The following is a 12,770-nucleotide window of genomic DNA, read 5'->3' on the forward strand; positions in this document are numbered from 1 at the left end:
TTGACTTTATCTGACTGTTTAGTTGACATTACCTTTAGCACAGCTCCATCTAGTAGATGCATAACGCAAACCCAGTCAAACTTTGACTGCAGTATCTTCTATTCTATGCGCCTTATAATCCGGTGCGCCCTATATATGAAAACAGTTCTAAAATAGGTCATTAAATGAAGGTGCGCCTTATAATCCGGTGCGCCTTATAGTGCGGAAAATACGATAGGTCTTTCATGTACTTGAATTCAGTGTACAGATCAAACAGATTCTCATGACATACCTTTGTGTGTGAATATCAGGGTCCAAGAGGACTGCTCGGCCCAAGAGGATCTCCTGGTACGCCTGGACAGCGTGTATGTACCATAAACATCAAATCCTTCTGATTTATGCCATCTATATGAAATACAACAGCTAGACGCCTCTGTTTTTACACATGCAGGGTCTTCCTGGATTGGATGGACAAGCTGGCCCTAAGGGAAATATGGTAAGGATTTACACTTTTCCTTTTCTTAATAAAGATTGCAGTAGTAGACTGAATAATAAAATAACAGAGAGCATCTATCAGTGACACTAAGCCATGTAAGAGTTTCCTAGTTTGCTTTTTGTTGCTAACAACCCCTGACCTCTCTAAAATGGATTTGTTGTTCAGAGCAAAGGTCAGAGCTACAGTAAGTAAGGCTGTTTAGATAAAAGATACACTGTAGGCCTGGCGGGTACGAGTTAGAGAAGCAGCGGGGGGGAGACCTTTGACCTGGAAGTACTCAAATAAGCAAGATGCATTAAACTGCCACTAAAATATGCAAGAGAGAAAGTGCAGAATTAATTTAGTGGTGACATCAGTGCATTAAGTTATTTGTTCTTTGTACTTGGTTTATTTATTGTGGATTTAAATAACTTCCTTAAATAATAAAGGATTCATCACTCGTAGTTTTGCAGTTTGAACATTTACTCGGTTAATTTGTTTACATATTTTATAATCTTTAATTATCAACTCAACGTACAGCTGGTTTTCATACTCAACCCACATTGTTATTAGATTCACCAGTTACTTGTCTCCGTGTAAAGTTGTACTTTTTCCAGCGGTTTAAAGAAGCTGTAATAGATTTTATTACAGTAGACTCAATCATTCAACAAAAAAGGCCAGTGGAAAAAGATGGATATGTCATTTGCACAAGTCTGTTGTTAAACATATTGAGTTTATATGCAGTTTTGAGGTATTGGGATTTTGCGATGGGGCTGTTTTTCCATATCTACTGTATATAAAATGTCATGGGCTCTCATGAGTTATAATAACAGTGTTATGTACTAAAGTATTTCTATTGAATTGACAGGGTCCTCAAGGAGAGCCTGGACCCCATGGGCAACAGGGCAACCCCGGTCCTAATGTAGGTATCAGTCCATCTTTCACATCTCATCCATATATGAAGAGCTCAGATGCAAAACTTTCAAGTGTGACAAATTTTGTGTATTTTTGCATTTGTTTATCCTACTCTTAGTGGATTTTGCCAACAAAGCCGTATTTCTAAATGGCCTGAGTCCGGAATTAAGCGGATTTAAGGCAAAAGTATTTGATTAACATATAATACTTGCGGAGAGCATTCGGTTAATAGCCATCTCATTTTTGACAAAGGTGGCGTTTAGTGGCTTTTACATCTGAGCTCCTTTATATATATATATATATATATTTCTAAGCATCTGATGTGTTTTTTTAATCAGGATTTTTTTATTTTCCATTTTAATGTCCTTGAATTCTCCCTTTTTGTGCTTTCATCACTTTTTTTTCATTCAGTCAATGAACTGCCAGCGTAAGAAAGAAACAGTGTTAACCAGCCAAAAAAATTTAGTGACGAAAGAGAAAAAAACAGAAGCATTCATCTTTTTCCACATTCTTGAAAGTAGGGTACAATGGGCTATGCCCCTTTTAAGGAAACTTTTATTTTTCCTGATGTACACTGGCAGTTCATTAAGCTCAACATTGAATGCATTGTGTAATACTGATGGAGTAATTTTACACACAATTTGTGTAAAAAGAGGGGTAAAAATGGGTAAGAATAAGTAGAGATCATATAGAGAGGTAATATTTGTCATAGTTTGCGAACACTTGCTTTATTTACATTCACACATTAGGCAGAAACTTTTGTCCAAATCTGCTTCCAGTGCATTCAAATGTATACATCAGTATGTTTGTTCCCTGGATTCGAACCCATGACCTTTAGCGCTGCATATGCAATTTTCCACTGCTAAGATATACAGGAGCATGTATATATAGCATTTACATTTATATAGCAAATGTTTTTTGAGTAACAATGAAGTACTAATTTCTTTATAGCAAGTACTGCATTCATTTTAGTTTATTTAATCATATCTGACCTTTTCACACTAACCAAATTTCCTTTAACCAAACTCAATTTAAATGCAAAGACCATGGATCAGTGCATAGTTACAAACTGGTGTTGAAAGGGATTTTGTTTATTCAATTAAATTTAAAATTTACTATTTCGTTTCTCTTCTTTGTAGGACATTTTCACTGTTGTAACCTAAAGCACCCATGTATTCACATTCTCAAACACACAGACACACATACTGAATGGTGTTTCCTGCTTGACATTCCTTCTCAGATTTGACTGAGAGGTGCTCGTACAGCTTTTTCCAATATAATCTTTACTATCAGATTTCCTCACCACTGAAGACTCCATGTTGTATTTTCATCGCTGCAGTATATTTGACTTCTGAAATCTTCTCTTGCAGGGTCTCCCTGGTCCTCAAGGCCCAATTGGTCCACCTGGAGAGAAAGTGAGTTTGAATGAGAGTTGGCCTCCCCTCCAGACGCCTCCTTTGTTATTACAGACGGCTTTTTGCTACCCTAACCCTATAAGCGATTCAGCAGACTCCTCAGTTTCCAAGCTTTAGGTTGCTAGAAGATCACTGCTGACTTGAGGAAAACCACACAAAACACACACACACACACACACACACACACACACACACGCACACAAACACGCATAAAGACAGGCTAATGCTTAAAAAGCAGGAGATATGCTTACACACATAACTGTCATTGGTTAGTCTTTCAGACAAGCATTTTGTCAGGGCCTCTGGAAGGAGGCCAGAGAGTTTGAAATGCGACTCCAGAAGTAGTGGAGTGTTTCCAGACATACCATATGATTAGATCTCTTCCTTACTGAAAGGAAAACTATGATAATGAACTGCTTTAGAATTGGAGTGCTTATAAAAGTTGCCCAATGAATCACGAGGGCACACCAGTAATTGCCACCTTAATTGTGAGCGTTTTCATCTCTCCTTTAATTTCTTCCAACTTTTCTCACTTTTACCATTTCTTTCTTTCTTTCCCTCTCAAAGGGTCCCAGTGGAAAACAGGGGCTTGCTGGGCTGGCTGGGGCAGATGGGCCTCCTGTAAGTGGATTTTGTTTCTTTTTATTTCCCCTTTCTTTAAATTGCCAGGTTCAAGTGTTAAAATCATAAACATTATGTGTTTTCATACCTTGTCTGATGATCTTGGATTTAGGACTGCATATCATACATTCAGAAAAGAATTTATGTCACTGTATTATTTTTTTTAACTAGTTTCCAGCTAAATTTTTTCTGTCCACAGTAGAAATGTGCACCAGTGCCATTTCACTGTGGGCATAAGCAAAACAATCCGGTTTATCTTGCATTTACAACTGGTTAGGTCAATAACTAAAATAACAGTATAGCAATATTTAATGCAGTGTGTTTTAGCTGACATGCTCACATGAAATCTAGATATCCGCAAACCTTTAACAGCAGTCACTTTGTGATGTAACTAACTATAGATATGCAAAGCAGGTACTTAAATGGTCAAGTTTGCAGGTGATATGAAGATGCTTTGTTTGTAATCCTTGCACAGGGTCATCCTGGCAAAGAAGGTCCTCCTGGGGAAAAAGGAGCAGCTGTGAGTATATTTTTAGCCTGTTCCAAAATTAATTGTCGCTCGGAGTTCCAGTTATTGACCACGTTTCAAGTTCAAAGCCACTTAACACCCCTAAGGTGTGATTTTGCTGCTGTATAAGAGCCCAGGAAAGCTCAGTACAAAACATGCATATTGAATGGAAAAGTTAGTTAATGACTGAGAGATCCAACATGACAACATTTTGGTAGCATTTTTTTTAAAATCACTTTTAAATTCAAACTACCTCTTTTAGTAATTTACTTTAATTTAGTGGTTTTCTGCTTTTAGGGCCACCCAGGTCCCCAGGGGTCCATTGGCTATCCTGGCCCCCGAGGTGTAAAGGTAAACAGTCTGTATTCCCTTCATTTCTTTTACTTGATTTACTCTGATTCTGTTCACTAAAGCTACTTCTTATCTATTTAGGGTGCCGAGGGCGTTCGTGGCTTGAAGGGCGGCAAAGGTGAAAAGGTGGGTAAACTATCCTGTGTACCTGTTTCAGTGCTCAGGTCTTACATCTGTCTTTATTAGGGAGCTGTTAAGTCTGTCTAAGAAATGAGAAACAACAGCTCTGTGAAGGTGGAAGATTGTTTCATTGACTGTTTGCACTAACAAACAAGTTGCATGAAATAATATAAGAACATTGCCACAGAGCTCTGTAAAAATGATGTAAAATAATCTAGTCTTAGATAGATAGATAGACAGATAACAGTAACATAATTTTTATTTAGATTCAATATTGTGGCAATGATGTTAGATGCATGATTTGCAAGTGCCTGTTGTGCTTTTAGATGTAACCTATGCATTGACCACCAGGTGTCAGTGTTTCATTCACACAAATACCATGAGCAAAGGCTTTAATGTGTCCAAAATATATTGTTGTAGTTATGAAATATTGTGTCAGTTTCAACATTTAAAATAAAAAAATTCAAACAGTTTTGTTGCTTGTTAAAAAATACGAATTTTGGCAGTCAGAGATGATATTTAAAAAAGTCTTGCATAGCTGGTACGAGCAAACTTTTTACATTATGGCCACTAGATGTCAGCATTTAGGTAATCAAGCATTAAATGTTCTTTGTGAATTATTACTGTAGGTTTTATTTTTTTAAATGCTTGATATATTTTCTCCTAATCATTATATTGGTAATTGAGGATTGCAATTTGTTCAGATGCAAAAGCCGCTATGTCACCTCCATCAAAAATGAATGACATTTACATATTTTCCGACTACCCGTAGCACATAAATTCAGCAAATACTTTTCATTCAGTAATTCAAAAAATGCTAATTTACAAGAAAACATTAGCAGGTTTTGCATATGAGCTCTTCAATTGTTTAACTGTTTTATTTTATCGCTTAGTTTATACCTGAACTAAGTTTTCATTTAACCAATGACTTCTGTTGATTCCAGGGAGAGGATGGTCATCCTGGGTTCAAAGGTGACATGGGTCTCAAGGGTGACAAGGTGACAAATCTGTACTTAGTGTGAGATTATTATGAAATAAAATAATAAATACTAGCCATTAGTTTGATGTGAGATTTGTTTATGGTGTTCAGGGAGAGGTTGGTGTGGTGGGCCTCAGAGGAGAAGATGGACCCGAGGGGCCGAAGGGAAAATCGGGTCCCAGTGGAGAGTCTGGACCCATGGGCACGGCTGGAGAAAAGGTAGATTTACCTAAAACTTCCCTTATCACAATAGGACTGAAATTTTCCTTTTTTTAATTTCTCACAGTCATATTACATATCATAGAAAAGAGCCCTAGTAAGAGCCAACACTGCTTTTCTTTTGGGTGCTCATACTGTGTCATACATTATTAATGCATATGAATTAAAACAAAAATAACATGAGTTACAAAGTCATAATGCTTATTTTAAAGGTCAGCCAAATGTTCCATTACAGCTTTCATGGTTTTGCAATTTGTACAGGGTGAAATACTTTATTGCTGTCCTGTATAGAGCCCGAGCATTGCTCAACTCCAAATCACACTGTGTGGACCTTTTTAGAGCAACTTTTTGTTTCTTTTCTAGGGAAAACTTGGAGTTCCAGGATTGCCTGGCTACCCAGGAAGACAAGGTCCTAAAGTAAGTTGTTGTTCATTTTATATTGAAAATAACTATTTTTATTTGACACAATATAAGCATATATAGCAGGGCTGGATCTTATATTTTCTTTCAATTGTAAATGGTTTACTTTAACATTAAAATGTTAATGTTTAATGGTTAACTTTTTTGTTAGGCTTTATTTTGACATCCTCTCTTGCCTCTTGGTGCTCTGTCAACCCCTCAACTCTTCATTTCTGTTGTGTGTATTTGCAGTTCTCTGTTTGACTTATTATTTTGTGCATCCCGTGAAATAAATTACTTATGCATATCCATTGTTACGCCGGTTGTGTAGGCAGCGTGGCCCTCTTTGTTTTGCCAAAATAATGTGACCTTTAATTTCATCATCTGTCTTTGTGCTAACAAGCACTCACCCCTCCTGTTTACCAATTCCACAAATGTGGACTCCGAGTATTGCCTGCATAACATTGTTAAAAAAAAAAATTACCAGATGCACTCTGTCAGTCAACGTAACAGACTTTTTTGGATTGTTTAAATCTGTGAGGACAAAAGCTGGATACTTCTGAGACATAAATGTGTTTAAACATTTTGCTATACCTATCTGTCTACATCTGCAGGGCTCTAATGGCTTCGTTGGATTAACTGGAGCCAATGGAGAGAAGGGAGGAAGGGTATGTATGAGGTCATTATGCCGTTTGCATTAGACAACGCATTTATTTTAGCGAGCCATTTTTAATATAGATCTGTGGTCCTGATTTCAAGGAGTCTCTACCATACTTATAGCTCCACCAGATTTTGCCAAGTGAGAGATGTCCTTAGGGAAACATACTGTATTGTGTTGACCCAAGGACAACATTCTTGTAAATTAAACCTAAACCCACACCAAACCCCAACCATAACCACTAAAATCAAATTATAAGTGAAAAAACAATGGTGCCAACTTGAGATTTATTCATTCAAAACGTCTGCCATAAAAATATTTGCCCCCTGTAAAAGGTACAGCAAATAATTGCAAAAATACATACAAAGTAGCTTTGCTGTAGTGTACAATAACTCATTTCAATTATGAGTAACTCAAAGAGGTTGCTACAGTTTCAAAAAAGTTCAACAATCCTAGTATGGGGTTAAAAGCTGTGCAGTACTGATATCTTTTTGGATTTTTTTGCAGGGCATTGCTGGCAAAGCAGGTCCAAGAGGACAACGAGGTCCAACGGTATGTCAATAAACCACTTGGAAGCGTCCAAGTAAAGAACAATGCTTTTTTCCAAATACAGTAGTAAAGCACAGTGCTTATTGTGATTATGCCATGATCTCAGGGTCCCCGTGGTGGAAGAGGTGCAAGAGGTCCGACAGGAAAACCTGGAGCAAAGGTTAGACTTCATCAAATATGATTTAACTAACACGATTCCCATCAGGCCATTAAGAGTTAATGCTGTTAGTAATGTGTTCTTGGAACAGGAACCTTTGACTATGTTTTCTTTTTTAGGGAACATCAGGAAATGATGGACCACCTGGTGGTCCTGGAGAGAGAGTGAGTGACAGTTAAATCATTTCTTTAGTGACTTTGTATGTGTCAACATTTTTACTGTATACTGTAAGTCATAAAAAAGCATCAATGCATCTCTGTTAAACATTTTTTTTTCACGTTTTAGGGACCCCAAGGACCTCAAGGTCCTGTTGGATTAGCAGGCCCTAAAGGCCCACCTGTACGTGGTTTTATCAATTTTATTTTTACTGCATTGTTGATAAAGTTACTCTACTTGCTAACTCACCTTTTACTGTATCTTTCCTGAAAAACATCATCTTTCCTGAATCTATCAAAGCATGCTTGTCCTGTGAGAGATTGATAAGATGTTTTGTTATTTTGTCAGGGACCTCCTGGAAAAGATGGATTGCCCGGTCACCCTGGACAGAGAGGAGAGACAGTAAGTATAATTTCATATTCACATCATTTTTTAGAAGAACAGAAAATATATTGTTGTTTATGTGATATTATATTTTTGCTGATGAGTGTCAGGGCATCTCAATGTTTTTGTCAATCTCATTTCTCTGATTTCAATCAGGAAATGTCCAATGTAGATTGATCATATTTTGTTGACTGTTGTTGTCTTGTTTGGATGATGTCATGTTTTGATTAAAATAAAGTCTTGGTTAAAATACAGAATTGTATAAAATGTGATTTAAAGAAAATAACAGATATATCAAAAACATGATTTAAAAAAAAATATTTTTAGGTCACAGACTAAAATGTACAATAATGGTTGGAGGTTTCATAAAAGTCCACTCACATAGTCTTGTTTAAGTTCCAGATATGTGATTTTTACTTGACTAAATGCAATAGATGCTTCATAAAGATTATGTTTATCCTCACCACAGGGTTTCCAAGGAAAGACCGGACCTCCTGGACCTGGGGGTGTTGTTGGGCCACAGGTAAGCTACAGTAGTGGTTATTGTTTTATGCAAGTAGAACATAACAGACTAACATATTGCATTAATAAAACCAATATTTGAAATCAAAACATCATTCGCTGTATTTATTCATATCTGTTTATTTTAAACTGGAAAGGGCCCTACAGGAGAAACTGGTCCTGTTGGAGAGCGAGGCCATCCTGGATCACCAGGGCCCCCTGGAGAGCAAGGTCTTCCTGGAGCTGCTGGCAAAGAAGGTGGAAAGGTAGAGTTTGTTAATGTTTGTTTCACTTAAGCGTACAAACTGAATTTGCCAAATATACAGTCCAAAAGTAAATCATGTAGAGGGCTGAATATGCTTACAAAAAGTAACGTTGGTGGTTTTTAAGTAAAAAGACTACAGTAGATCTCCTTGTCGCTTTCTTTTAAAGGGTGATCCAGGCCCTCAAGGGGTTGGTGGGAAACCTGGTCCGGCCGGTTTGAAAGGGTTTCCAGGACAAAGGGGTCTTCCTGGTACACCGGTAAGAACAAACAAGTTAATGTTACTGCATGTGCCTAGCCAAATGGCCATTACCTGCCTTACTGCCTTCTGTTCTTGCAAATGCTCACACATTTGTTCACACATAAGGATGAATGCCTTAGAAGATGCCACTACTATAACTATACAACCGAGGGCTTGTGGAGATCATGTGACATTTTACATGTGTTTAACTCTTTCCCTGCCAGCGTTTTTTAAAAAGTTGTCTGAAAATTTTTAAATATATTAGGGCTGTCAAAATTAACCAAATTAATTTTAACGCCACGATTAACGCAACACACAATTTCTGTTTGACCCTTGGTCTAGCCCACAGCTGGATGAATTGAGACTCAGCAAGTGACCCGCGCTGTCTAGATGAGTCGGAGGTTTTATAAAAATATGAACATTAAGCTCTCGTCTAGTGAATCCAATGCTCTAAATGGTCATTAAACATCTAAAATGATCTTTATCTCCTGAGAGGTGTACCGTCCCAAATCCATATGAGTCTTCATTCACTTGCTCATATTTTGGTTTCGTTTAAAAGCATGCAGAAATTATAGAAAATAGACTGCAGGACTTGCTTTATGTTCAAATAATTATTAAGAGAGATAAAGTTCAGGACCTGATTGATGTTAAAAGAGTTATTAAGAGTGACAAGACTCAAAAGCGATCTTTCTGATGCTGACGTCTGAAGCGCATGCACACAAACGCACAAGTGTGCGACCCCGATATATATAGACATCTACACAAAATTACAGTTTTAAAAATATCTGTTTTGACAAGAATTCACGCAGGTATGACCTATAATCTGTTATATCTGAAGTGAATGTTTGGTTAACTGTTGAGGAAAAGTATCTGTTGTGTAACATTATATTAAACCCTTGCATTAGCCTACAGTATCTTAAAGCGGTCTGTCTCAATGTCAAAATCAAAATTATATATTTAACATATATTGATATTGTTTTTGCTTTGCGTAAACAGGTGTAGTTCTGTCATGCTTTGTCAGATTCCAACAAATCATTCATTGTTTTGAAGTTTTTTTTATTTTTGTGAATGACTTCTGATAGAGATCAGATTCAGAGCGATCCTCAAAACTTACACGGACATACAGCTGTTCGCCCTAGGGTGGTAATTCCGGGTTTTATAAGTTGCAGAAGAGCGCAACATAGGGGTAATCGCGGAAAGCCGGAAATACTCGTCATTGGCTGGAAACGTTTTCCCTTAATCGTCAGTGGCAAGGAAAAAGTTAATGCGCACATGGTTGTAAAACTTAACACAGAAATCTGTCTCATATTTTGAACATTTAAAGCTAACAGGACCCTTATCCTACAGAACACTAAAACCGATAATACTGTAGCATTTTTATAGCTACCATGTTTGTTTTGTTTGGGCAGATACGATAAAAAAAAGGAAAATCATTTTTGGGGTGAAGCAAAATGCTTTTGTTGAAAAATTATGCAGACAAGCAGTTTTTCAGCCTTTAGTTTGTTTTTGCTTTAATGCCAGAGGCCTGTAATTAAAACCTATGGAAAGAAACACACTTCAGTGGGTGCCAACATAACCCTATTATTTTGCAGGAACCTTGTGAATTAAAAATTTTTATCATTCGATTAATTTTGTTCTACATGTCAAGTAAGATTTTATAGTTTGTGCACCATAAGTGCATGTGCAGCTTAAATTATTCATTGCACTGTCCTGTAGAAAGATACTAACCTGCTGTTCAACCCATAAGCTGTCTTTCCCTTGACCATTTCTTCTCTTTAATGAGCATCTGTAGCAGTTGTGTTGAGACTGCATAAACAGAACTGACCTGTTCACATACATGAGAAGGATATTTGAGATGATAAATACCCTCAAGTGTAAACTCACAGTTGTGCTGTAAAGATCTGGCCTGCTTTTGGATCATAGATTGAGTTTGACATATTTATTGTGCTTTGCAGCTCTGATTCAGTATTTTCTGGCCCTATTAATTAAATCAAAAGTATGCAAAGGGAATAAGATCTGACTACTGTTTTTTCTTTATTAGTAACATTTAGACTAGACAGAATGTTTACTTTCAGACTGGACTGAATGTTTTGATGTTTACTTTCAGTCTAAATGATTCACATAGTGCCTTGATGGCAAGAGATACTGTATAGCATTTTCCAGCACCATACAGTACACAGGAACAGTGAGATTGCCAGTTTTATAAACACTCTGGGCTGTAGTTCCAGAAGAAGTATAATGCAAACATCTGCCCAAACACATGAAAGCACACACACAGACTTTCAGATGCCACTTGACAGATTGCGCAATACTGCTCTTACTGGGAAATCTTGAGTTGGTTTAAGTATGCTGAATTAAACCTCTCTCTCTCTGTCTCTTTCTCTCACACACAGGGTTCATCTGGCCTGAAGGGAGGAGAGGGTCCACAGGGTCTACCCGGCCCCAATGTAAGTACATGCGTTACTATGGCAACTCTGCAAATGGTCAATCGGCTGACTTTTTTCTCTTACTAATGTGACATCAGGCAAATTTTGGATGGTGTTCAGTCAGCAGGTGGTGAATTTAATGATCGGTAATGTTGGCGATGAGAGCCAAGGTTGGTGTGTGTGATATGATCCCACGCAGTCTGTTTGCACTGAGTGAGTCACGCAAAATCAGTATGACTGTCATCACGTCAGCATTTACATTTGAATCATACATGTAGTACGAATGGAAATTACATTTAGAGGCATACAATACAGCACAAGATTTTTAGATTTCCGGCACACTGGGTGGATCCAGAAGTGGGGTACAGGTGAACACTCAAGAATATACACTGTGATATGGAATTTATAAGTTAATTCCAGTGAATCCCATACAGTATAATAGGAATAAGGAATAAATGACGACATGCTGTTGAATTATTCAAAAATAATGCACACACAAGATGGTAATGGGTGATTCTCACGAAATCCAGATTTAGAAGGTGTCCAGCATCAGAATTTTTAAAAAGCACTTGAAGCTAAGTTTAAGGTCTGAACTTACTATAACCATTATATTTAGAGGATTTTAAAAATATTTCCTACAGAATTATTTACATTTTAAGATTATCATTATCAAAAATTATCATTACCGCAACATGATATTACATGAAATATATGCATTTACAAACTCATGTTTTGGTAATGAGAACTAAAAAGTTGTCTAGGGACTATGACAAACAAAATTTCAACTTTTATCTGGAGAGAAAAAATAAGAACTCCTTACCTGGTAGCCATCTTGAGTGTCACAGCCAATTATGTCCCTTCCAACTATTTTTTTTTTTAAATGTTAGTTCCTTGAGGGCTTAAACAATGATTGAAAATTGTTGCGGAGGATGAGAAAATTGGTCTTGGACACATTTATATTCCTTATTATTGTCTCTACTTTTACCAATGATCACCAAATACCACATGTTTCTTTACTGTAAATGTTTATAGTATAACATGCACTGAAGCTTTTAATTTTTTCGATTTTTATTATAAATTTTCCATGTCAAAGAACACAAATCCAGTCATGGACACGTTGCGGTAATGAAAATTTTCAATTGGTTTGTATGATGTTACAGTATTTGAAATCAGGTACAAAATAGTACATGAAGTGATGTTTGTAACTGTATGTTTCTTATTTTGATACTCTTACTTTGCATTAACTTTTTTTATCAAAATGTTTCATGACACCTCATAAGTGTAATTTCACGAGAAACGCCCTAATGCGGCACGACGCGAATCAATGGATTACACCAAATGCTTATACCATGATAACCTCAGGGCTCTGTTGGTTGTTTTAAGACATTTGACAGTTCAGGTGTGCATTTATCAAAAATAATGTATACCCATGATACATTTTTCAAACAATCAGAA

At 36.9% G+C, this 12,770-nt stretch overlaps 1 protein-coding gene across 1 annotated transcript in view; it reads left to right on the forward strand.

Annotated features, from left to right (window-relative positions):
- Positions 1-12,770, forward strand: part of col11a1b (collagen, type XI, alpha 1b) — an 80,535-nt gene that overhangs the window by 42,679 nt on the left and 25,086 nt on the right. The window contains exons 21-41 of the mRNA XM_065276094.1: positions 291-344; positions 431-475; positions 1,323-1,376; positions 2,740-2,784; positions 3,352-3,405; positions 3,881-3,925; positions 4,211-4,264; positions 4,346-4,390; positions 5,329-5,382; positions 5,475-5,582; positions 5,946-5,999; positions 6,596-6,649; positions 7,147-7,191; positions 7,295-7,348; positions 7,465-7,509; positions 7,631-7,684; positions 7,850-7,903; positions 8,355-8,408; positions 8,545-8,652; positions 8,819-8,908; positions 11,283-11,336. Of these exons, the coding sequence (XP_065132166.1) occupies positions 291-344; positions 431-475; positions 1,323-1,376; positions 2,740-2,784; positions 3,352-3,405; positions 3,881-3,925; positions 4,211-4,264; positions 4,346-4,390; positions 5,329-5,382; positions 5,475-5,582; positions 5,946-5,999; positions 6,596-6,649; positions 7,147-7,191; positions 7,295-7,348; positions 7,465-7,509; positions 7,631-7,684; positions 7,850-7,903; positions 8,355-8,408; positions 8,545-8,652; positions 8,819-8,908; positions 11,283-11,336 (1,224 nt within the window). The remainder of the gene's footprint in view (positions 1-290; positions 345-430; positions 476-1,322; positions 1,377-2,739; positions 2,785-3,351; positions 3,406-3,880; positions 3,926-4,210; positions 4,265-4,345; positions 4,391-5,328; positions 5,383-5,474; positions 5,583-5,945; positions 6,000-6,595; positions 6,650-7,146; positions 7,192-7,294; positions 7,349-7,464; positions 7,510-7,630; positions 7,685-7,849; positions 7,904-8,354; positions 8,409-8,544; positions 8,653-8,818; positions 8,909-11,282; positions 11,337-12,770) is intronic.

The sequence above is a fragment of the Paramisgurnus dabryanus genome, chromosome 6, assembly GCF_030506205.2.
Source record: "Paramisgurnus dabryanus chromosome 6, PD_genome_1.1, whole genome shotgun sequence".
NCBI lineage: Eukaryota > Metazoa > Chordata > Actinopteri > Cypriniformes > Cobitidae > Paramisgurnus > Paramisgurnus dabryanus.